Source organism: Rousettus aegyptiacus, unplaced genomic scaffold (assembly GCF_014176215.1).
Source record: "Rousettus aegyptiacus isolate mRouAeg1 unplaced genomic scaffold, mRouAeg1.p scaffold_m13_p_4, whole genome shotgun sequence".
Taxonomy (NCBI): domain Eukaryota; kingdom Metazoa; phylum Chordata; class Mammalia; order Chiroptera; family Pteropodidae; genus Rousettus; species Rousettus aegyptiacus.
In genome coordinates, this window is record NW_023416307.1 from 11,625,909 (window position 1) to 11,652,131 (window position 26,223).

At 36.4% G+C, this 26,223-nt stretch overlaps 1 protein-coding gene and 1 pseudogene across 1 annotated transcript in view; one reads left to right on the plus strand and one right to left on the minus strand.

Moving 5' to 3' along the window:
* Window positions 1-1,406: 1,406 nt before the first annotated feature.
* JAM2 (junctional adhesion molecule 2) overlaps window positions 1,407-26,223 on the minus strand; it is a 53,054-nt gene continuing 28,237 nt past the window's right edge. The window contains exons 2-10 of the mRNA XM_016140422.2: window positions 24,960-25,025; window positions 19,479-19,586; window positions 17,991-18,143; window positions 15,532-15,734; window positions 12,904-13,003; window positions 8,985-9,092; window positions 7,207-7,222; window positions 5,187-5,229; window positions 1,407-3,550 (exon numbers count right to left, since the gene is read on the minus strand). Of these exons, the coding sequence (XP_015995908.1) occupies window positions 3,518-3,550; window positions 5,187-5,229; window positions 7,207-7,222; window positions 8,985-9,092; window positions 12,904-13,003; window positions 15,532-15,734; window positions 17,991-18,143; window positions 19,479-19,586; window positions 24,960-25,025 (830 nt within the window). The 3' untranslated portion in view covers window positions 1,407-3,517. The remainder of the gene's footprint in view (window positions 3,551-5,186; window positions 5,230-7,206; window positions 7,223-8,984; window positions 9,093-12,903; window positions 13,004-15,531; window positions 15,735-17,990; window positions 18,144-19,478; window positions 19,587-24,959; window positions 25,026-26,223) is intronic.
* On the plus strand, window positions 25,258-25,376 carry LOC118602704 (annotated as a pseudogene).

The window sequence follows — 26,223 nt, forward strand, 5'->3', positions numbered from 1 at the left end:
CAGAATAAAAAGTTTAGACTTCGGTAATAGACTATGTATAAAAAAGAGTGAAAGGTTTTTAGCATAGGCTCTGAGGGAGAAAAGGGACAAGGGAGTTGACATTTTTTAAGAGAATAATCTGGCAGTAAGTGACTGATGTGGTGAGGAACGGAGAGACTAGAGGGCAAAGGAGCCTTTAGAACAGGAGATCGAAACTGACTCTGAGAGTACTTGAGGGAGGACCGTCCCAGAAGACAAAAGATGAAATAGTAACAAAAGCCTGAGATAAAAAGTCGTGACAATCAACAAATGCGCCAAAGAATGATGGAGTCAATGAATGAAGGGGAGGTAAAAGATGGGGAGATTTAGAGATAGGAAGGGCGGTAGCGGTAATGATAGAATTCCAATGGATTCATCATGTATTCTTCAACATTTTATAAAAGATTAGAGAGTTGGGCGTCTGTGGTGAGGGGAGAGTGGATGAGAATGAAATGCCCCACCATTGCATTTAGACTGGGTAGAAAGGGAAGAAAGGGAAGACAGGAAGATGTTATAGGCCGTGAGGCTGGGGAGGGGTGATGGCCCACAGATTACTGAGGATGAAGGGAAGATGTGGTACCAGCGAAGAATTTGAGGATTTAATAGAAAAAATGTTAGGGGCAGAGAAAAAACATCTTGCATGAAACATCTTGGGTCAGATGGACCTGGGCCATGTCGACCATTTTGTTCCTTAGCTCCATGAACCTAGCAGTCACTGATGCTCAGCCTCCATTTCTTCATCTGTAAAATTATGACACTGCCCACTTTCTAATATCGTTGAGCTGAGATTTTATACTCTCTCTCCTCCATCCACCCCCACCTCTGACATAAAGTGTTCAATAAATACCTGTGGCTTTTTTGTTTTCAGAGCATTTCCTTTTTCAGTGTTTGAGAGGTTGGCAGGCATCCACATTGAGAGATGAGATTCTAATCTAATCTCAAGCAGCTAAAGAGCTAGCGCTGTAGCCACAGATGGTAAGAGGGTGTAGTTTCCTGGATTTTACTGAACAATAGGTGGATGACTCTTCCCCTGCACTGTTTAAAAAGTTTAACAAGTTCAGCTATTTTTATTAACATAAACTTCAATAAAACCATCTGTGAAATAAAGGGATTTTTTTGCAAAGCTGTATTGAAAAACAACCACTTGTTCCAGATAGGTTAAACCGTCAACTAAAAATAAACCTACATACAACAGCAACAATAATAATTAAAACAAAATAATACTTACTATTAAGGATTCTAGAGCCTGAATCCTACAGTACAACTTCACTGTAGAAAAATAAAATCAAATGCTCTAAAAATTATAATGGGATTTTACCAATTGTTACTGAAGTCCCTCAAATAAAAGCAATTGAAGAAGAAAAAAAAAACCCACGCAAAACCAGACACAGGTGGATATACTTTTAATAATTGGAAAGTGAGTGCTCAGTACTCTATCCTTTGTGTGAGAGAAAGCATTCTTCACACAATGGTTTTTATTTAGCTGTATACAATATTTTAAGATAATGTGTAATATTTGACAGAAAGTGTTAGATACTAACACTGCATAAGGTGAATGTTTTCATCTCTTAGTAGAGCTAAGGCACTGCTTATTTTTTCCCCCAAAATGGACTTGTCATTCATAGTGAAGTTGATCTTGTATGTTGGCAGGTATGCTTAAAAAGACATCTTTGAGACTCATATATCCTCTTGGCACTTGGTAATGTAAGAGGAAAGTATTATCCAAACAAAGGAAATCAAAGGATGGGTAACATTAAGCCTAATTTCTACAGACCTTATAGTTTTTTGGGTTTTTTTCCTCATGCTTCACCATCAGGAGTTGGGAAACTGAATGTGGGCCAAATCCTGTCATGACTGTTGTTTTGTAAATAAAGTTTTATTAGAACACAAACATGACCACTTGTCTGTGGCTGCTTCTGTGCTACAATGGCAGAGTTGAATAGTTATAATGGACTATATGGCCTGTGTGACTTAAAATTCCTACTATCCAACCCTTTACAGAAAATGTTTGAAGGGAACTGGTGAGAAGCATTCAATGCCACAGACAAGTGTGTGGGGGCAGCCTGACAATAGGTGTCTTCCCAGTGACCTGGTGTCCAGGCACATGTTAGAAACTCAGTGAGTGAGTGCTTAATCCATTTGTCCAGTGAATCTTGAGGATTTGCTTTGCCTATTGGCCAGAAAGAATAGACTCTTTTAAAAGCAGCTTAACCATGTTCAAAGTTGTCAAAGGTAGCAAGTGACCTTACCATCCAGATTTTCCCAAAACTAGAAATGCCCTAAACATATTTTGTTTTTAATGTGAATTAATAATCAAAACAAGTTATAGATTATTCTTTTAACATGGTCTAACTGACGTTGCTATTAAACTGACCATTGGAATTTTCATTCTGTTACACTAGCTGGAGGCCCTCGTGATTAATCAGTGGAGACCCCAGATGATTAGACCTTTTTCATTTCAGCCACTGTTTCTCCTGTGCTCTCTTTGAAACGAGGGGGACGCCAAGTGCAGGAAGTCACAGTGAACTCTTCTGACTCATCTTACTTGTCAGATAGCCACTCCTCCCCTTCGAATCCCTAGCTTTGTGATCAGCAGGACTGGCAATACACTGATGATAAGAGCAAGGAACTTGGCCCAGTCCAGGATGTCCCTGCATGATTTTTAGAGATGTGAAGTTAGCATCCTGAAGGGAAGGGTATCTGCAGGGTTCTGTGTGTAGGCTCCAGTAGCAAGTTTGGACGTCAAGGTCAACTGAGCCTCTACAAAGAGGCTGTAGGGGTAGGAAAAAGAAACAAGCAGCTCTGGGGGTAAAATAAGACACTTGGGTTTGACTCTCAAAATTATGTTTAATGAAGAAATCAGTGGCACACGCCAGGTGAGTGAGCTCTGGTCGTTAGGTATTTTTCTTCATGTTGTTTTTGGTTCGCAGAAATGGAAGTAAACACGAAGTGCAAATCCTTGGGCATAAGACCCACTCCCGCTACCTCCCTTCTGGGGTTATATTAGTGATAAATGAGCAGCAGAATAAGGATTATATTAGGGAAGAAAAGAGGATTTAGGTGGAAATGAGACCAGTTTCCTTTTGCATCTGTCAGAGTATTTTCTGAACCCTCTAAATCAGACTCTCGCACAGAGGGTGCTCATGGTTTACATTTGTATGTTCTGTGGTTGATTTCACAATGAATATATGGTATATTTTAATAACTTTCTCTAGAAGTTAGGACATTGACATTTCACAAACCTCAAAATGTTACAGAGTATTTTGTTTCTTTTAACTTAGTCCAGAACAAGAAACCAGACTGTATTTTAGGTGCTGACACAACTATTTGTTTAAAATAACAATTTCAAGTGATTTAGCACTCATAAAAGTTATAATGAAATACCAATTTCATCTTGCCATGAACCTCTCTGCAAATGTAAGACAAAGCAGAGTTTTATAATCTTTTAATAACTTGTGTAACAGCTGTGGTTTTGGTGTATCTCAAAGGTGGAATTCTTTTAAATTATAAAGGATTTTGTATGCTTGAAATCCTAGGAAAAGAAAGAAAAACTAAGTTGAAATATAATGTATTAATTTATAATTAAAGAAATATATGAATCTTATGAGCATAAAGCTATATCTGCTATGGGAATCTTACAGGTACAAACCAGCATATATTTAACTAAATCTATTTTATGGGGAATTAAATGATTAAATACTAGGAGATACAGTCTTTGAAACTTTGCCTATAGAGTAAAAAATAAGGAGTAGGAACTAGAGCAGGGAAAATCTTTTTGCTAGGGGTAATCCACTGGCACCTAGTGGGTAGCGAGTGGTGAGGGGTGCTGCTAAGCCTTCTCCAATGCGCAGGACACAGAGTTCCCCACAACAAAGAGTTACGTGGAATTATAAGACTTCATCATATAAGAAATTGTTGTTTCTTACATGAATTCTTATATGTGAGATGTAAGACAATGTCAGTAGAGCTAAGGGTGAGAGGCCCTGTTCTATGGCAAAACAAAATTGGAGACTCTAGCTCTCAGCTGATGAGAGCAACAGAGGCAAGTAAAGAAAAAGGAAAAGTTCTTCAGACTCATCCACAAAGTGTCTCTCACCGGTGGGACGAGATGATTTTATTCCACATTCTAGGAGTATTTTCCACAATTGTGGAATTACATATTCCTTATCCGCTAATTAAAGAATAAAATGCTTTCAGTGTAGTAAACTGAAAAATAAAGTGCCTCCTGTGACAGAACCTGAAGTAGACAATTTTTTAAATTTTTGACAGAAAAAGCTCTATAAAGCAGTATATGGATCTTCAACATAGGGGTCAATGTGAATCAGTTAAAAGTTTAAATTATTGATGTCACACCCTATCCCACTGTAGTAAAAGGAAATTTAAGAGAATCTCTGCTAAGGAATTCAGAGAACCAGCACCCCGCTGCTCAAGAAAAGGCTTAGGCCTTTAAAAAAAAATTGGAACCCCACTCCCAACTATATTTCTGAAAAATAATCTAGAAGGTTGAATATTCATCCAAAGAGCTACATGATCTGAGCAATTATGGTATTTACCGCTTCATTGTAGGGTTTATGAATGCAAAAGTACAGCAGGGTCCAAATATCAAAACTTTGTTCCCTCAACCATCTGACTTAGATAATAACTGCATCTTTTCAAGGATTTCTGAGACACTCCTTTCAGCAAGAGCAGAAGATAACCCTGTTCCTAAAATTTTTAAGTGCTTTGAGCAACCGAAGGACAGTACTGGCATCCAGATCTGCAGAGGTGATCTGTTTAGTCCAGCTGACAAAAATCAAGGTACCTGGGTGGGAGCTGGGTTACTGTAAACCTTTGAGAACTTGTATATTAATTTCCTCATCTATAAAACGGAGCTGAAAATGCCAGACCTAATGACACTAAGAGGCCTGACTAATACGAGAAAACACCATGAGAAAAAAATAATGGAATGGTAAAGCCACCTTGCTCTACAAATGCCGGCCGACTTTATTATGCCACCCCAGAAAGGGAATGGAAGTGAACGTTCATTAAGCTCCCCCTAAAGACCAGTGGTAGACACTCGTACAAAGTGTATTATAAGTGAAAACCCATCACTTCCACACAATTACTTCATTTCCTTGCCCTATTCCCTAAAAACATCCATTCTATAAATATGCTTTAAAAATACTCACATTTTCACTCATTGTAGTGCTTTTAGATGTAGAACCACTCTTCCTGTTTGTGGAATAGAAAAAACAATATTTACTACATTATCACTTCCAATTCTGAAACATGTCCTCTTTCAGTTAATGTTACCTCCGTACACTTTCTCAGCAGGAAGATGAACATTGATCTCAAAAAAACCCCAGCAGTCCTAACTGAGTTTCTTACATTTATAGACAATATTCACAGAGAAAGCCGTGCAACAAAATATCAGTGGGTGTGAAGTCCTGTGTATCTACTTGTGGCCTAGGGCTAGTATCCTAAAGATTTTTGTGGAACATGCAGAACAGAGACTTACTAACTTTAAATTTATCAATTTAATAACATTTAATAGTTTGAAAATTTGAGATTACAATCTCAAATTTCACTTTTCCATGGAAAGAAAAGACCAGCATTGAGCAGCAAGTCTGGGATTGGAATGAATGGCAGCTAAGTCTTCAAAGGTCCTGGGAGATGCCAAAACATCTGAAGCCAGCTGAGAATATAAAGTAATGCCCATTGACTCAAAGTTGGGTCTGCCATTTTCGTACGTACAAGGACAGTCACAAATCAAATACACATAAACTAGGGACTTTGGTGATCTCATCCAGATCTCATGCATCAATGACTCCTAAATTTCTAACTCTAGTTAAGATGTTTCCCTAAACTCCAGATTCATACATTCCGTTATCTACTGACTGTCTCTCCATACTTGGAAGTCTAATTAACAGGCATCTGAGATGTTAAAATTCCCAAACACTGCAGTCCTCTCCACCTACCCCCACCAGCACTCTCAAACCTGCTTCTCCTGAAATCTTATACACTTAGTAAACGGTAACTCCATCCTTCTCATAGCTTTGGAGCTGCCCTGGATTTCTCTCTTGTTCTCGAAGCCCACATTCAGTGAATCAGCAAATCGTTAAAAACATTGAGAATCCTATCACTTCTCAACATCTCCAACACCACAGCTTTGGAACCAGTTGCCATTTTCTCTTGTCTAGATTACTGAGTAGCCTCCTAACTGGTCTTTCTGCTACCTCACCCTTTATCCACCTTATAGTTTATTCTCAACAGAGCAGCCAGTGTACACTTCTAGAATTAAGTAAGATGCTGCTGCTTTTCTGCTTGAAGTCCTCCAGTGACTTCCCATCTTACTCAGAACCAAAGCCCAACTCCTCACAACTGCCTGGAGGGGGCTCCATTTACTCTGGCCCCCGCCATTTTTGTGCACTCATCCTCTCCTCTGTTGTCCTCACTCTGTCTCAGCCACACTGGTCCCTTTGATATTCCTCAGATACTCTTGGCAATGCCTGGCCTCAAGACCTCTCCACCTGCTCTCTCCCCTCGGCTTGAAAACTCATCTCATGGATATCTCTGCATGACTTGCTCCCTTGGCTCCTTTAGGTCTTTCTCTAAATCGCCTCATCAGTGAGGCCCTTCCCAACCACCCCATTTACAAGGAGAACCTCCACTCCTACCCCATGCATTCTCTCTTCTCTTACCTGTTTCATTTCTCTCTGTAATACTTATCACAATCTGACATTCTGTGGAGTTTACGTATTTGTTTAACTTCCACTTTTCTCTACTAGAATGTAAGCTTCATTAAGTAGAAGGGTTTTTGACCTGTTTTGCTCACTGCTGTATCGCTAGCCTCTAGGACAGTGCTGGGCACAGAATCAGTGATTAATCAACGTAAAAATGACTTAAGTAACATTTTATTTGAAAGATTTAAATTTAGTCAATTACGGCAAATATATTTCTCAAAGTAGGACTATGGAAATGCCTACAAAGTCAAATTAGTGACTATATTTCTCTTTTAGGTAATTAAACATCATTGAGAAGTAGGCAGGCATGAGGTGGGATGTAATTCTTGAGGAAATTTAGTCACTTCCCACATGATTGAAAACCTTCACAAATAACTCAATGTCCCACTTTTGTTTTTAAACAGATGATGAACAGAAAATTAGTTGCTATGGAAAAAAGGCATGCATTTAAAAAAAGTATACTTACTGGAAGGAGGTTTCTTCTACAAAAGAATAAGTATATATCATTAATGCAAGAGTTAATATTGAAAGATATAGAGTCATTAAAAATAGGGTTAAGCTTATTTTCTTGGTTCTCAATCTTGGTTCTCTCTTGCTGACATTTCTACCTTCTAAATCAAAGGTTGGCAAACTTTTTCTATAAAGGGCCACATGGGAAATATTTTAGGTTTTGTGGGTCAAGAGGAAACATTGAGGATACTATGTAGTTTATTATATAACAAGAGAGAAAACAAACTTCCAAATGATTTGTACTGATAAAATAAAAAATATAATAATAATCTAAGTCTTGTAGTACAGGTCTACTAATTAGAATGGAATTATTTGGCTAGAGGATAACATTTCTATTAATTGGGGTTCAAAGTTAGTATTCCCTACTACCTAATAGATTGCAAATGTTCATCTACAGAAACCATTCTTAGCTCATGTGTCATAAAAAACAGGTGGGAGGCTGGATTTGATCCACAGGTTGAGTTTGCCAAACCCCGCTCAAAATGCAGGTTTATGAAAATGGTTCTCTTAGATTTTTCTACCAGATGAAAATGGAAGTAACATTTTAGCTAGTGAACTACCATTCAACCTTTATTTCAGTACTTTAAGAAAAATTTGTTTACCAAGTTTTCAGTAAAAATACTCATGTATTCTTTGCAAGTAGAGATAATAAAGATGATAAGAATTTTGAATGAACAATCTCATCTGCCTGTACTTTCACTTATGACCAGCAGGGGGACTCAACCAGATTCCGTTCATAAAATTACCCTGAACTAGATTGGAGAGCCATACAAAATAACTGCTATTATTAATTCACAGAGCCATTATCTTTAATTACAAGGAATCTCCTTGAAACCATGTTCATGAAAAAATTTTATGACACTTAATATTTAATTATAGGTATTATTAGAAACCTCTTTTAAATTCACATTTTATTTTAGTATAAAAATTTTTTTAAAGCTAAATTCCAAAATCAGTGTTCATTGTAAAACAACAAGTCTAAAACTTGTCGTAAATTTATTTAACATTTTTTATTCCATTAACAAATTCTACTTTATGCATTATTCCCAATGGACTTGATGGAGCTCTGCAGCTTTTGAACTTTCAGATAATTTTAAAGACTGGGAGAAAAGACATGCATTAAGACAATAAAACGGATTATTTTTAAATCTCACTCATATACGTCACACTTATCACCAAATGTAAGTTTAGAGTAACAAGAGGTCTAAACCTAAGCAACATTAATATAATAGGTATCTACTTTCCACTGAACAATTATCTTCTAAATACAGCTGTGCTAAATTCCACATTCCACTGATAAAACATTTTACACTGATAAAACATTTTACTGATTTATTTTAATGAAATTTCTTATCGTAAAACTAGAAATCAATTTACCATTTGAGATACATCATTCCAAACTTAAAAGGATCTTAAATACATGTACATGTACTATAAAGATCCATCGGCGTTGACTGTCTCTCAGTATTGCTGCACTAAGCCTCTCCAGGGTGCCTTTCCCACATTCTGTGGTATCCTCTGGAATACAGGGCTGAGGCAGCTCTGCCTTTCCTCCCTGTTTGCTAAGGTGCTTGAGTCACCTACGTGTCATCTTGGATATTTTCTACTGCAGAAAAAAGCAATGACAAATATTTTCCAGAGTTTGTTAGACCTTCTTAAGAGAAACAATACCTCATGAAGAAAACTCTATTCCCAGAGGAAGTTGCCTAGCAAAGAAAGGTGAAAGTCACTTACTTGAAAAGTAGCCTTTCCTCTGAGCATAGCACACACCAAAGCCACAAAGGGAAATCACTAAGACCACAGCTACTACAGCTGCTATGATGCCGCTTATGTTGAGATCATCTAGAATGCAAAATCATGAATTCAGGTCACGCATGAATCAGGTCAAATAGATGCACAGACGTAGTCATTAAACTGAAGAAGCTCAAAAAAGCTCCCATTTGCAGCTATACCATAAACATGGATACTTTCATGCTTTCGAAGCCTGTTCAACTCACTCACTTCCAGGATATGAATCAAAATTCATTGAAAATATTAACAGAACTAAAGGTAAATCTTTAAAAGTTCTATGGATCAGAAATAAAATGTATAGTATTCTCTTGCATTCATCTGGAGATATAATTATTCACTGGATTAAATATAGGACTGGAAGTGATCTTTGAAGTTGAGTAAGCTCAGGTATTCTACTACTACCCCCACCCCAAGTTTTGCTTAAAATTCTTCTATATCATCATCTATGTCAATTTCACAAATGATGGAAAACTCATTCAGCTCCAGGGAAAGCCTACGCCACTGCTGTTCAATAAAACTAAGTGTCAGAAACCTCTTTCTTCTTGAATTATATGGTCTTGTGTTTGTGTACATATATGCCGTTACAAATGTATCATTAAACTGTCATTTCATTAAGTTTTACATGAACTAAATTACCTGAAGCTTTTTCCTGTTGCTATTAAGTCATCTTTCCTCTAACCTAACACAAATGGATTTTTTGGATCCAAGTTTGAAATCACTACCATGTTACCACCTTGTGAAGCTTTTTCAGATACTGATTGTTACCCAAGAAATAGATTATTAATCTTCCAAGGTTAATAGTTCTGCAATTGGGAATAGCATCAAAAGCACTTCAAGTCATTAATAAAATGATGAATATGACTTTGTTAGGGAAATAACTATGTAACAGGCTATTGAATACATATAAAACCTCCCTTCATACATGTGATGTATTAGCATTCTCTGGGTATGAGATCCAGCTATGTGTGGATAATTATGTAAATATTTAATGTAAATATTTAATTTGGATCACATTTCTCAATCTTGTCCATAAGGATTTCATAAGCCACACTCTTCTATCATTTAGATACTTCCTATGTATTGATTAACATGTTAGTTACCTGTGCTTTTTAAGGGAGTAATTCCTCAAAGAGGCCTCATTTTTAAAAGCAAGTATTTATTGGCATATTACTAAATAATTTGGAGAAAATATTAGGTATTATCTTTCTCAAAAGTAGTTTTAGATATTTTAAAGCACTGTGTGTTGGGGGAAAGATACTTTTAGAAACATCATTTGAGTCTGCTTTTCATAAAAACTTCTGATCTCCAAATTTTTTACTAAAAAATTTCAAATAGTAACTGATTTTTTTTTTTCAAGAAAACACAACAAATCTTTTGAAAGGCTAATTAATTTGACCAGAGCAGAAAACACTGACTATTGCTTGGTATAATCTCAGTTCACATTTGCTTGAGCATTGGAAGGTCAACAAGATCAACTACTTATTTACATGCATAAAAAATAGCAGAGAGGGGAAAAAATTCACAATCATCACAATCTGAGGCAAATTAAATTAATAACTAAATAAAACTCCTGAGAACCAAACTGCGCCTATTTTCTTTGCAGTACTCAATGAATTTGACATTTATGAAGGGTTCAACCTAAAGGCCATTTTATGACAAAAAAACTGTCCTGTACTTTGTCAATGAATTTGACATCTATGAAGGATTCGACCTAAAGGCTATATCTGGCAAAAAACCCACAAAAAACAAAAACAACAACAACAACAAAAACTCTTTCCATGTAAGTGCTAAGTCATGATATAAATTTTATTTTATTTTCTTCAGTGAATGGAGGCTAGAGACTTGTAAGTTAGAGGTAAGTTGTTCATCCCATTTGTCATTTACTGTTAGATAGTGACCAAGTCACATAGAAGAGGAAATGTAACAACACATGTAAAAATATTTTGCATTCTTTCTTGAAAAAAAAAAAAAAAGAAATGCCACTGTAAAAAAGAAGGCACCCTTATTTTAACCAAAAGGAAAGGAATCAAACTGCTAAAATGCTATGTGTGAGTGAGGCCTTCTTGTGATCATTAGCAAACTCATTATTGTCTACTTTTTTCTATACTTCAAAAAGAACATCTTTAGGACACTTAACAGATTCTGCTTTTGGTTACAAGTTATTAGTGATAATTCACACAAAAAAACTGAACATGAGATTTCATCAATTCTTATGTATTTCAAAAAGTGTAAATTCTAAACCCCAATGGTATTAAATACCTAGGGTCTATGGATGAGCATTAAACAAACTAATTTTAACTTTTAAGCTACCTATACCCAGAAAGAGTAGATTCGTAGAAATCATATTTAAAGTATTAGCAAAAAAGAAACTATAAATTTTATTTGTTATATATTTATTTACTGCATGCTAGGAAAAATGCACATTACTAAAACATCAAAACCATGACATCACAGATAGTATTTAAGATGAGGCTAAATTAGGCCTTAAAATTAAACATGGCCATTTAGAGAAAAATAATTGATAATAATAATGAGGGGGTACAAGGTTATGGTAAAAACCACGAGGATAGTATGTGAGTAAATGAAGTCAGGAAAACGCCAGATTAATGTGTTAATCTTTAAACAGGTTCAGATGAATTTTTCTAATGATAACTCCATAGCATCACTGAGATAATTTCTGATAAGTTAATCAAATGCTTATGTTATAACTGTCAACACTTGAATGAATTTGGAAGATAGCATGTATCCCAGAATTTAAAAAAGACCAGAAATTAGAAATTATTTTGGAAATTAGAATATGTTATTGAATACTTTATATTTTAGGATATCCTGAGGTCTACTAAGATTATATTTTCTTTAAAAGTAACACTAATAGTTTAACCGTACATAAATAATACATATTCCTGCATGCATATCTGCATACCTCTAAGCACATTGAAAAAATGAATTTCTGACTCCACCAAACTGAAGACAAGCTCCTCAACCAAGGGGAGCTCTCAGAATTTGACTTCAGGGTACAGCCCTCCTGAGTGACCTTTAGCCCCCTGGGTACCATCTTAGCTCATCCCTCTCTATTAAAGAACCATTTTCAAAACACATGGCTTTCACACAAGGAAAAATTAAAATTATTAACAATAAAATGAAAAAGAAGTTTGCTCTGAACTCACATAATCTGAAAATATTCTTGAGCACCAATTTCATTGTTTCTAAGTAGCTTATTTTGTATAACAAATATGGCAGCAACCTTTTAAACAACCTAAATCTATAGTCAACATGACTTTTTTGAAAAGAAATTCTGCAATAAGTGGAAGCATAGTATTTCAAGGGATCGACAAAATTAACAACAATAACCTGATAACAAGTCAATGCTTATGTATTGGTCACAGTATGCCAGCACTGTTCACTATGAAGATTATTTTCATCTTCATAACGACTCTATGAGGATGGTGTATTACTACTTCCATTTTGGGGAGACCGAGGCACAGAGGTCAAACAATTTGCCCAAGAGTTTGTAACTGGTAAGTGGCAGAGCTGGAATCTGAACCCCCATACCAAGTCCTTGACCCTGAGTGATTTACGAGACTTACTTTTGTTTGAAAAAAGATCACTCAGATGAGCACAGATAGTTTCAAAACAATAACTCGAAAAATTCAAAAATTTGTGAAGCATTACACTTGTTTGGGAGATAGATTTAAAAAGCATCTTTGCTCTTTGCAGCACTTTCTGTCAGGCTAGTTTTAAACATTCCTTCTCATTTATCCTTCCAATCACTCAGCCCTTTCCTACCCCTCGCCCCTTCCACCTGTAAACACTGTGCGTCCTAACTGTAAACCATTTGTTTCTCCCGGTATTTCATGCTTACCTACTTGCATTCGTTTCCCAGGACACCGGCGATATCCAACAGAATTACGGGCTTCACAGGAATATTCTCCACTGTCCAGTTTTGAAACTGTGTTGAATTTCTATTTGCGGAGGAGGGGGAAAGAAAACATATTTTTTAAGCAATAAATCTACAAGTAGTCTCCTAACATAACCATGTCCCTTGAATCTTAGTGCTAAGCTGGTCTTTCCTTTTCAATGACTTAGACTTTATATCTTTACTATGAATTCAAAAATCTTCCGTGCCTTCAAGGAGTAGATAGCTAGGTCTGCTTTAGTATTCGACAGAAAAAGACTTATTGAGAAGTGTCTTTTTTGTGTGTGATACTGTGAAAGTAGTATAATTAGGAAGGCAGTGGGTATTTTTGAAAGTTTATAGCACATTGTACTATTAAGTATTCTAAGTATTTCTAATTCTCCTAGGAAACGCCATTTGGAAGTGAAATGAGTTCACTGCAGCAGCAAACATTAACCCTTCCTCTAAAGAGGCAAATAATTACCAGGAAGTAATGTAATGCATAGGAAATTGTAATTGATGGAGCTTATGGAATTATAAATTCTATCGGTTGTAGAATTTTTGAAAATCCTGAAAACATTAAGTCCAACTCTTGCTTCTTCCACGCCCTGCTGAAGCAACAGAAAGGTGAGACTGATATAATAGGCTTCATACTTGTTAGTAGCTTTATCCCCTTGGGAAGGTTCTGGAAGGAAGGAAGTTAGGAAGTGAGGGAGGAAGAAAGGAAAGGAGGCAGGGGGTGAGGGAAAGAAGAGTGGGATGGAAGGAAGGAGGGAAGAAGACAGGGACACAGGTAGAAACACAGAAGAGAAGACTGAAAGGAGGGAGGGAAGGCAGGAAGACAGGAAGGGAGAGCGAGGAAAAAAGAGAATGAATGCGGTGGGTCCTGGCACCCTAAAAGAACCTTCCAGGACCCCGCCAGGTAAGAGGGGTGCTCAGAACCATCATTTCAGGACCCTCCTGTCAGACCCTAATAGCACAGTGGTCACTGCTGACCCCATTCCTGAGCGCCGAGAACCTCTAAGGAGAACCTTTTCACTACCTTTGATCGTCCCGCAACACGTTCCTAACAATAGCCAAGGTTTCCACTTATGAACTCCTTTCCCTCTCTCACTCGTTTTTACCCACTAGTCACATACTTCCCCTTTCTGTGTACTTCAATATGTTGGGATTAAAGGCTTTCCTCATTTATTTTAACTTGATGGAGTCATCTCTCACTCTCCCGAAAGCCAGAATATTTTTAAAATATTCACACGAGTTCAAGGGCAAAGCTATTTATACACAGTAAGTTAGATGAAAACCAACAATGATCTTCCGGCACATCATAACGGGTAATTGAGAGGATGTCACTGTCATCCTTGTACTGGAGCCTTTGTCAGTTGCTCGTTTCTCAGGAAAGAACCCATCCTAGCTATGCCTTGGTGCATTCCTTTGACATCACGAGATATTTCAAGGATTGAGGCTGACTGAGGAAAGTGAATCTATACCATTTCAGACTTGCCTTGGGGCTTTTATCACCTGCTCTGAGAAAAATAAATTTGAAAAGTAAATGTAGGAAAGTGTGACGGCAGGTTTTCTGCCCAATTTCTGAGTGTAAAATCGCCCGGACCTGCTGACAGAGCCTGCTGACGCAGGGAGGGCCAGAGCGTGGCATTCCTCAAGCCGTAGCCATTTTATCAATATGCTTTGTTATTTACCAGAAGATCTAGTTTTTAAATGTTATTGTGTGCTTGTAGATTGAAGGAATGAAACATTATACTCTCCTTTTAAAATTCATTAAATTATTACCAACATGCCTTTAAGATTTTTTTTTTGATAATGATTGTGGTAGTGATTCAGCATTAATGAAAATCAGACAGTTAAAAACTGACATGTTATATTACTTCAAATAAATAAAATGACTCAAGCTTAATGATTTTTGTTTACTTCCACCTCTAGCCTGAGAAGTCAAGACAAAAAAGTAAACTTATTTTTATTTTTCAACATCACTAAACTTAAGGGGCTTATTTATAGGTTTCTGTCAGTATTCCTAGAAAAGTTTTTCGATTAGATATTTTTAAGGGGTAAACAATCAAAAAATCTGGACTAAATCTAAAGTAACAGATACTCAAGTCACAGTGTCAACTGTTGGTCATCTAGCCATGGAAGAGTTTAATGACACAGAAGGCTTATCACAGGTTGGCGATAGTCACTGTTCTCAGGTGGCTGGCACTGGGGTCGGGACATCCTCAAGAGTGTTTTTATGCATTTCCCTGACATTGTGACTAGGAGAGTGCACTTTGTGCCTTTCTAGACCAGGAAGGCAGCTGTTGTGAACTGCCTGACCCTGCATCATGAATTGGACTTGGTCCCTTTCAGGTAGATATGCAGATCCTTGTGCGTTCGGCTCGGTTCTGTACTGTCTTCCCACCTCCTGGAGCCGCTCTCAGTCGCTGCTCTGCGCACAGACCGCCATCTTTCCTGCTGCCCCCTCTACTCGCCACTTACCAAGCAATAGTTCCAGCCCTCTATTCTCTATCATTTTAGTTCCAATAACTTTTTTTTTTCTCTCCAAATGCAGGACAGTTATCAGGCCAATGCTTGAAATGACCTTACCAGAGTTCCGGATTTTGTATTTATTGTGTACGAGCTGTTGGTGCTTTGGGAGCCAAGTTTAGGATTCCCTGACAAGCGGATGCCATCCTTAAACCACGTGTATTCAGGGGCTGGGTTCCCCTCTCTGTCTTGACATCTCAGCTCCACCACAGTTCCACTCAGAGCAGAATTGGGTACTTCACATGATGGAACTGCTGGAGCCACTGAGGGGTAGAAGCCAAACGGTACCAGTTATTTATAAGCTAAACAAGGATTTTAATAGGTAAAGACAGACTTATCGGACTCTTGCAATAGAGGCTGGCTATTTGTTCAAGAGACCCCTTTCCCTTCTTCATGGGCACACGGCTAGACCACGTTTGCCAACTCCCCTTCTGCCGGATAGGGGTCTATGCATAGTTCTGGCCAGTGAAATGTGGGGAAAAGTGACAGATGGCATTTCTAGGACTGAGCCACAAAAGTCTCCTGTGTAATTCTCCCTTTATTCACTACCCACCCATGACCAAGTAGATGTCAACACCCGTGGTGACCTCAGAAAGCCATGTATTAAAGATGTCAGACCTATATTAGTTGGGTCCATAATGATTTCATAAAGCAGAATAATATAGCTCCACCACTATCTCTGTCTTAACTATTCAGACTTTACTTACATAAGAAGGAAAATTCTATTACATTAAGCCACTCGCTGAGTGTTTTTGTTATAATAGCAAGCATATGTTAGCTAACATAACAACTATTCCCTTTTGGATAAACGAACTTGAGTTGTTTTTCTTTAAGACTTACTCAGCAAAATCATTTATTTACACAATGAGGGATGCTGTTTTAATTTTGTCAGTGAAATTAAAACAAATCGAACAGAAATAAACCTCACCAAAGGTTTAAATGTGTTATTACCAACTACATTCAAAAGAAGTCAAACCTTAGTATATTTTTCAAGACCAGTACTCAAACTAAAATCCTATCTGCATAGCATTGGCCAAACTAGAGAATACCTGAGTTAGAGTTATTCTGGTCCCAGGGATTGTAAAGTAAACCAGACTTTATGTAGTGACTCAAATCCAGGAAAACCCAGAATTTGAAGTGGTTGGCAGAATTCTGAGATAGTCCCCCAGCTATATATACACTTCTCTCATTCCATCAAACACTAATATAGGTACTATAAGGGATTTTTCGGAGATGTAATTAAGGTCCCAAATCCACTGTCATTAGATAGGGAGCTTAAATAGATGGACTGCCCTAAACAATGACACCTGTAAAAGTGTTTTTTTTCTGGCTGATCACAAAAGGGAAAATGAGAGAGTCAAAGTCAAAGAAAGATTAGACATTTTTTTGTTGAAATTAAGATGGAGAGAGCCACATGGCAAGGAATGCAGTGGCTCAAGGAGCCGAGGGTGGTCCCCCAGCTCCTAGCTAGCACGGAATGGGGACTTGGGTTCTACTACAACAAAGGACTGAAATCTGCTGATGACAAGAAAGAGCTTGGCAGTAGATTTTCCCCCAGCGCCTGCCCAGCCGATGCCTTGATTTCAGCCTTGTGACACCCTGGGCAGGGAACCCCGCCACCTCATGCTGGCCTTCTGATTTGCGGAATTGTGAACAAATAAATGGGCGCCATTTCATGCTGCTAAGTTTGTGATCATCTGTTATGTAGCAATATGAGGTGAACACACTAGCTGAATCTCCTGCAAGGCTTTCTGAACTAAATTTCTTCGATAGTAGCTCATGACTAGTACTTTAGAAAAAGCCTAGACTACATAAGAAAGGGAAGAGGAGTTATTTTATTTCCTTTACTTGGTAGTGTAGACTGACATCTATGAAGGAGCAAAGATCATGTTCCTGCACCAAGTGTCATCATGAGCTGCGACTCTCAGTGGTTCTTACGGAAACTAAACATTCTGGCTTTGGAGTTAACGCCATCGGGATCCTAATCCTGGTCCAAACACTCGCTAGCTGTTGAGCTCTGGGAAAATTATTTAACTTATATTTCCTGACTTGTGAAAATCGGGTCGTCTGTGAAGATTAAGTAAAATTACATAGCGAAAGGGCCTTACACATAGTAGCTGTACAATAAATGCTAATTTCCTTTCTTTCCCAAATAATTTCTAATATTTCCTCTGGTCCACATTTTCATTTTATTGCCTTCATATTATCTCATGTGATAATATTTTGTGTGATAGGAAAAATGCTACATATGCTGAAAGTTATTGCAAAATAAACTCGTGGAAAAATGACTCCCTAGGTACAATGTAAAACAATTGAGATTTACCTCAATCTTAAATGAAAAAAGATACTGAATTAGTAATAGTAAAATTTCAGCTGCCCAATGAGGTGAAGTGAGACAGACTTTGCGGGGAAGGTGATGCTGACGGTCTCCATAATGGACTGGGACCCTGAGTGGCCCCAGGGCTGGGGAACAGGGGTGGGGTGGGGAACAGTACGGCGCACAGACACAAGCCCATCACCTAATACTTCTAGGGTGACCGTATCCTCTTCCAGGTTTTGGCCTTGTTCAGACGGGGCACTAATTTCACAACGATATTTCCCAGCATCACGTCTTGTAACATTTTTGATTCGTATGCTGAAATCGATCAGCTCGGCTCGATCTTTAAAATCACCTTTTAGAAAAAGAAGACAATGATGTTAATAATGCAAGTTCCTTTCTGTACACTGCCTTTCTCAAGTCACTTCATTCAGTAACCAAAGCATTTATTTTCCTATTAATAAACTCAATGTAAAAACTTAAAAGTTGTATATGGGTGCTGCTGTTTCATTTTTTTTTTTTAAATAATAACGTACTGTTTACAAAGGAACTCAGTTCTACATGCCCATCTTTTATTTTAAAGAATTCAAACCTCATTCCTGCCTGACCTCCTTCTAGTATGCTTATAAAAATACTCCTGTCTTCCAAAGATACTGGAGAGCCTAATTTAACTAGCTGGAATAGTAAGTTTATGTGCTGCGTGGTGGCCCACATGACATTGCCAGAAAGAAAAGGTGAGGGTGGTCTTAAAAACATTCTTTTGGTTAGTTTTTGATCGTAATATGCACAAAATTTAAATAGCGTTCTGTATAACGTTCAGGTGTCAGAAATGGTTATAGTAGAAAATTTAAGTAAAGAGAGCTGTGCTATGAGCACACTGAAGTCTATAGCCTTATTTTGACAGATAAAAACCAGAAAGATATTTGACATTTTATAAGAACTTTAAACATTTGTTTGCTTGTTTATTACTTCGAACTTAAAGTAATGCATAGTATTTTTAAATGATAACATGTTTATCATATTTGTTAAATTACATTTCCAACTTTTCAAATATTTGTAAAGGAAAATTTTAAGCAAACACAAAATTAGTACAGTAAAATGAACCTCAGTGTAACCAGCTAATTGTCATCGATGCATGGCCCGTCTTATTTCATTTGTACCTCTAACCAATGAATTATTTTGAAGAAAATCTCAGACATCATAGCATTTCATCCATCATTATTAACACTTTAAATTAAAAGTTCATCACATATTCAATAGTAAAAATAGGGAGGAGAAAAAATGTAAAACAAATAAAAATAAATAAACAAAGCAATGGTTAAACATAGTTGTATTGACCCTCCCTAAGCTTCTCAGTGGTGGCCTAACTTTCTAGATGGATACGCGGAAATAGGCTGAAGTTATTATTATTAATCTACCAAGCCAGTAAGAACAATTGCATTTTGTATCCTCTAGGACTGAACTGAGAGAAACTCCAAGGTCTCAGTGGCATTCACCAACTTTTGTTTCCTGTTCTGTTTTTGTGGTTGAGTTCTGCATCTCAGTCACTCACTGTTGGCTTCACCTCACACTTAAAAACACATATTTTCAGTAATCAGCCATGTCCTGTTCTCATTTGTAAATAAAAGGATCCGAGCTGTACCTGGTGTTTGTTTCTTGCTCTGGCCTCACCAAGTCTGCAGCTTCTTACCTTGAAGAGCTTGTTGATAGTAGACGAAGGAGACACTCTGCCCTAGTTTCTTCCACTCTAATCTGAAGGCAATGGTCCTCTTTGGGTATTTACAGGCTAAAATAACCTCTAGAAACAATAACAAAAATACTCACTTAATGCTAATTGTCCTTCTGAAATTATATTTTACTGAATTAAGTAATGAATTTTTAACATCCTTAAGTTATTTCTTTATATTTCTATTCATTCATTCATTCATTCATTCATCCACTCATTCAGAAATTACCTCGACAGGTACCTTGTTGGCTTAACCCAAAGATGAATTGAAAGCATGATAGCTCTTCCACATAATAATTGTGTGACTCTATGCTACTTTCCCTAGTTCTTGAGCTTCAGTTACCATCTGTAAAATAAGATAGTATCTCATAGAATTCTTGTGAGTTCTCAAATATAATAACATATGCATAGTAAGTACTTTAAAATGGCAGCTGTGGTTAATTATGATTAATTATTAATTATGATTATCTTATTCTTTCCAGTCTTTGAAGATTTTATAGTCAGAAAAAAAGAGGCAAAAAGATAATATAATTCCAGTCCGATGTGATGAGTGTCAGGATGGAGGTAAGCAGAGGGTGTTTCATGCTTAGTACCTAAGAAAGGCACTTAGTCCAGCCCAGGCCATGCTATGGAAACCCACAAACATTCCCTCAACATGCTACGGTCTCACTCGGATCCCTTCTTTGACAACCCTCTCTACAAATACATTAACACGAACCCAATATGGTCTTCTAATAAACTGTTGACTCCTACCTCTTACCTCAATCCAGATAATTATTAAAAGATTTAATCTTGGCATCGAGCTTAACTTCCTCAATGTTGCTGACTAAGGTCACTTTATTACAAGAAATTTAGCTATGTAGCTATGTCATTTCTGGAACCTCTGAAGGAAACTCCTATTCGAACTGTCCAAACAAGATGATTGAGCGGGGGCAGGGGAACTCAGCGCCTAACTGCCAAGTGCCTCAAGTTGCCAAATGAAAACCTCCAGTTCTAAATATTTTTAAAGTATAGTTCAGACAGGCTCTTCAGAGTGTCAACTTCATATTTCTGAAAATTTTCCCCACAATGCATACGGTTTGACCAAAAAAGCACAGTATCTTTGACTAGAAGAGAAATTATGTAAAACTTCTTTCGAATATAATTTCTAAGTTTAATGTTAAGAAGATTTAATGACATTTTTAAAAGAGAATTCAGTAATTTATGTCATATGGTAGAGAGTAATACTTAAAATATACCAGGTTTTATTAAAAATATACACATAGGTATGGACAAAAGGCCTGTCTAAATATGTATGAAAATATTAGTTCGGTGGTGATTTTTCTGTGATAGAATTATGATTTTTCTTTTTGTTACATGTAGTTTCTAATTCTTTTTGGTTCCACACATATTGCTAGAAATATAGAAATAGAATAAAAGATAATGGAAAATAGATAGTAGGACAAAGAAGGCATGAGGAGAAAAAGCCCCTAAAGTCATTTTTAAGGATGCCTAAAGCTTTAAAAGCAGGTTTTATATTACAAAGAGACATCATTTTACAGATGTGTTTACATTTATGCTACAAAGACCAATGTGGGCTGAGGGACTTGTCTGAGGAAACGCAGTTCTGTTCTGTTGATTAAGGAGAATGGGTGGTGACTTTCCGGAGTCTTGAGTTTTAGATAGGTTTCCTTCCCGTATTTTGTTGAGTTTCCAACAATTAAACACACACCCACACTCATTTTTAGACTATACTCCTAGGTTTTAGGAATAAATTTATACTCACATAATCACATTGTTTTACATACTTAACTAGACACGCACACACACACACACACACACACCCCTCGGTGAATTCTTCCTCATTTGTGTCCTCCTTACTTCATGGAAAACTTCTTCAGAAATTATGTTCGAAAACGTAACCAATGATATTCCTAAATGCAGTGATTCCACTCCAGCTTCACTCACACTGACGATGTAAAATGTGGAAAAATGTTCTATTCAATTTGCCCAAAATATATTTAGTACTTACTGTGTGTCCAGCATTGTTCTTGAGCTACATCAGTGAGCAAAACAAAGATCTCTGCCCTTTTGGATCTTGCAGTTTACAGGGGGAGTCAGGCACACAATGAACATCATAAAGTGACTCTATAATATGTTAGGAGATGAGTGCTATGGAAATAGGGTATGTCGGAGTATAGGAGCTTTGAGAGTACTGGGAAACAGGGGTGCAATTTTAAAAAAGAGGGTAATCAGTTCACTGCACTTAGATGGTGACATTGGAACACAGACTTAAAAGAAGGAATTAGAACTCCTTAGAATTCAAATTAGAATACCTTAGAATTAGAATTTAGAATTCACCATACAGTTCTTTGAGAATGTACCAAGCAAGAAACGAGCCAGTTCTTAGATCCTAAGGTGACAATACCTTGACCACCAGAACTGTGAGAAACAGTAAGTCTGCTAGAATCATGCAGTCAACATCTGAGGATAAAGAACCAAATGTACTTAGAAGCTAACTGCCATGGACTCTCTCAGTCAAAGTGCAACACGTGGGACCAGCATAATTTCGCATCTAGCACTAGGGGTTATTTTGTGATAATATAGTAGTTTAAAGTACAGGCTTCGGAGTTCGATCTGTGTCATAGACTAAGTGTGTGATATTGCACAAATTACATAACTTTTTTTGAACATTATATTTGCATCTGTAAAATGAAAAAAGATGTATAAATTAAAAGAGATTATGTGTTTATATACTTGGGTGCACATGATACTTCTCAAATAGTATGTGCTCTTTATATGGTCCATATTAATTTCATCCATCGGTAACTTCTCTTAGTAGTAGTTGTAAGCTTGCCTTGATATAATAAAAATCCACATTTTATACCATCACAAATTTACCTAAAAATCATTCAAATTTGCACTAAAATGTTACTTCTGTTTGAGACAGCAAAGAAAATAATAGATAAATCATATTTTCTCAAAATAAGGCATATTGAAACAGAAACAAACACCAAGTCGTTCTATTAAGATGATTATTTCATTGCCAACATTATGTTTTATTTAGACTGAGAAAAGATAATTCTTTGTTTAGAAAAAGCATTAGCAACAGCTATTTTGCCTATAGCAAAATAGTCACATTTAGGAATCACATAGGATCACTGTGAATTTCAATTCTTCTTGGGTTCTGTACTGCTATCTTTTGATTTTATTCTCTGCGCTCAAGTTAAAAATCATCAAAATCTTACACAACGCCAGAAGAGAATTGATACTACCAAAGCAGTTCTGAAGAATTACCAAAAATTACTTCTGTGAAGAAAAGTATGCTGTGAAACTTTGATTGACAGCTCTGGGGTCGGGCTCTCCCTGCATAAGGCTACTCATATAATTTATAGGGCTGGCAGAGCTGCCTTCATTTCAGTCTGCCGTTGGCACCACTATAGGAAGTGATATAGAACAGTGTACTAAAAAGAAAGAACTAATCATGATTTATTAACATTAGAGAGACAAGAGACAACATAAATAAATAAATGAATTGGTGGAACACACATACGCAAATCATAAAATACTTTGGACTTTAACTAAAATTAAATTACTGCATAAAATATCCTAAAACTAAAATGTGGAAGAAGATAGAAATTTATTTTTGTTTGCTAGTGAGCCAAGTTGGGGTGATTGGAGCACATATAAAATAAAACCAAAATATAATTCTTAATAAAAGAAACAGCAATAAAACAAACACACCAAAAGGATTATTTGGGAATAAGTGTGAGTAATATTTGACTGCAATAAATTATACAAGGACTTTCTATATTAAAAACAAAACACACAAAGTAATGTAAATGGTACTGCGTTTTAGTCTGGAGAGATGGACGTGTTTAGGAACTAGACAGAGATGGTGGTTGTACAACATCATGAATGTACTAAATAAATACTACTGAATTGTTCACTACATGGTAGGTTTTATGTTATGAGAATTTCACCTCAATAAATTTTTTTAAAATTAATGTAAGACTGAAGAATATAATTTTGGTATCCTAATTCGGATATCAAAGCATAAGGCCTTGGTGGAGAAGTGGGGGCAGAGCAGTGATGTATGTCCATGGTATCTAGTTGGACCCAATGGTAAGAACTTCCAGGAAAGTGAACAGTAAGAGAAATTAACTTCACTTCCTGTGTCCTTAACGGACATCTGATGCATCTTTTCCTCCACTGTGCTTATTTGTTTGGCCTTTTCAGTCTCTTTGGCATCTTGTCAAGCCCTATTTATCTTCCCTATAAGCATGCTCATAGTCCCGAATTACTCCTTATCATTAATTTCCTCTTCCCCTCTTCTAATTTAAAACTATATCAGGATATAGAGTGTTTTATTAGCTTAATCATGTAAAATATCAGGTCTTAAAAGAACTTGATTAACCTAAATAATTGATAATTTGTTATTGAGTGATTTATCATTTTTAAATGATGGGCTGACTCTTATTATAGCATATTTTTAATGAATAAGACAATGTAACATTATATGTGCTTGGCACTATTGTAAGCACTGGTTAAATACTAATTCATTCAATTCCTCCCCACCCCATCCCTATTCTTTAATCTTTGTCTTTTTCCTTCAAACCTATCTCTCTCCAACTTCAGGAACCTAAGACATTACCTGAAGAAGAAAGATCAGACTTTCAGGAATTGTTTCTTAAAAGTTTATAATCTCTGGCCTCAACAAGCATCACATTTAAGAAATAGTCATTCTCCTATTTGCCTAGTATTATTGTGTTCTAGATAAAAGATCCTTTGGAAAACTATTTGATATAATATTTGAAGTAAATTTATGGAAGCCCTTATAAATTTTTTCCTTGTTTATTAGTGTCTTTAATTTTTTTTAAACTGTGGTAATATACCTAAAATGTATCACCTTAATGATTTTTAACTGAACAGTTCAGTAGTGTTAAGTATATCCACTCACATTGTTGGGCAACCAATCTCCAGAACTTTTTCATCTTGCAAAACTGAAATTTTACATCCATTAAATACCAACTCCCCTTTATAAATATTTTAAGAAGCCAAAATAAATAACAAAATTGCACCCCAAAATAAGTTACGTTAACATCATCTTAAGATACATTAAATAGAGTGGGGTTTGCAATGTTAATTTCCATTTACCATGTCTAGCCAGCTGGAAAGTTTGCAAGGTCTTCGTCTCCCAGTTTCGCAAATTAGATTTGCTTTGTCACAGATAATTTATGTAATAAAAGACCTTTTTTTGTCCATCAAGTCTTTCATCCAAACTTTCCACTGAGGGTGTAGAGAAAGAGTTCTCAAAGCAGAAATGACAAGCAGCAGCATTTTAGGCAGAAGAATTAGTGTGAGGCGAGGCAGAGCGCCCGGACAAATAGAAAGATAACATCACACGTGTCATACTCATGAGTCATTTAAACAACACAGTCTATGAGAATCAATAAGGTACTCTACCTTGATATTCTATTGCTGTGACTACTTTATGGTCTTTTGGGGCAGACACTCCATAGGCCTTATGATCTGGAAGATTAAAACAGATAGGATAATTAAAACAGCACAAAAGGCCATTTTTAACTGTTTGAATGGGATGCAATATTAAAGAAAACTGGCCTCGAGTTTGGTGACAGTTTCACACAATTCATAACACATAAGTTTTAAAGTATCAAAATAAGAAAAGTCAAGCCAAAGCATTCTATGTCTCTTCCATATTCCGTATTGTGGCTTTGCCCTTTAAGAATTTCCCAAAGCATTAGTCTACGGCCATGCCACCCTGAACATGCCCGATCTTGTCTGATCTTGGAAGCTAAGCAGGGTCAGGCCTGGTTAGTCCTTGGATGGAAGACCACCTAGGAAGACCTGGTACCATAGGCATAAAAATATAAATAAATAAATAAATATAAATAAAAATAAAGGATTGTAAGCTGATAAATTCCTTGCAATCTGTGAGGTCAACCAACGGTTGCCTTGCCTAAAAAAAAAAAAAAAGAAAAGAAATTTCCAAAACAGAATCCATGAATCTAGTAGGGTCCCAGCCACAGACAACACATTCTCACAAGTCCAACTGTTAAATGACAGTTTATATCCTTAATTCGGCTAGTATGCAATCTAGTGTCATAGGTTATCGTCTCCCAAATAAAAGCTAATAATTTTTGCACCTCATTCACGGATATTAATTGCTCTATAAACCTATATCTGACTATATATACCAATGTCATATAAAAATGAGTCATTATGGTGATTACGGTGGCTAATGTGATATTATATGGTGATGATGACGATGATGGTGTTGATCTCATTATTCCCATATTTTATATAAAATTTTTATTTTAAAAAGTACTTATACATACTTTTTTATTCTATAAAATTCAATATTCATAGTGATCTGGTGTGCTAGACTTTTTAAAATATTTTTTAAATTTATTTTTTAATTACAGTTGACTATGATATTATATTAGTTTCAGGTGTACAACATAGTGATTAGACATTCATATACCTTACAAATAGACATTACTAAGACTTAAACACAAAGTAGCAGAACTAGGAATTGAAATTTCTAATTCAATCTTTAATATGTATCTCTTTGTGTTATGAATATCATTCTATAGTCCAGCTCAATGACCATGTTTAAAAATAATCTAAATTACTTTCTATAAGTATATATCTCTAAAATACAAATGCTACCAGGGAAAGAGTTTTTACCTGTTGTATTCTGATAAAG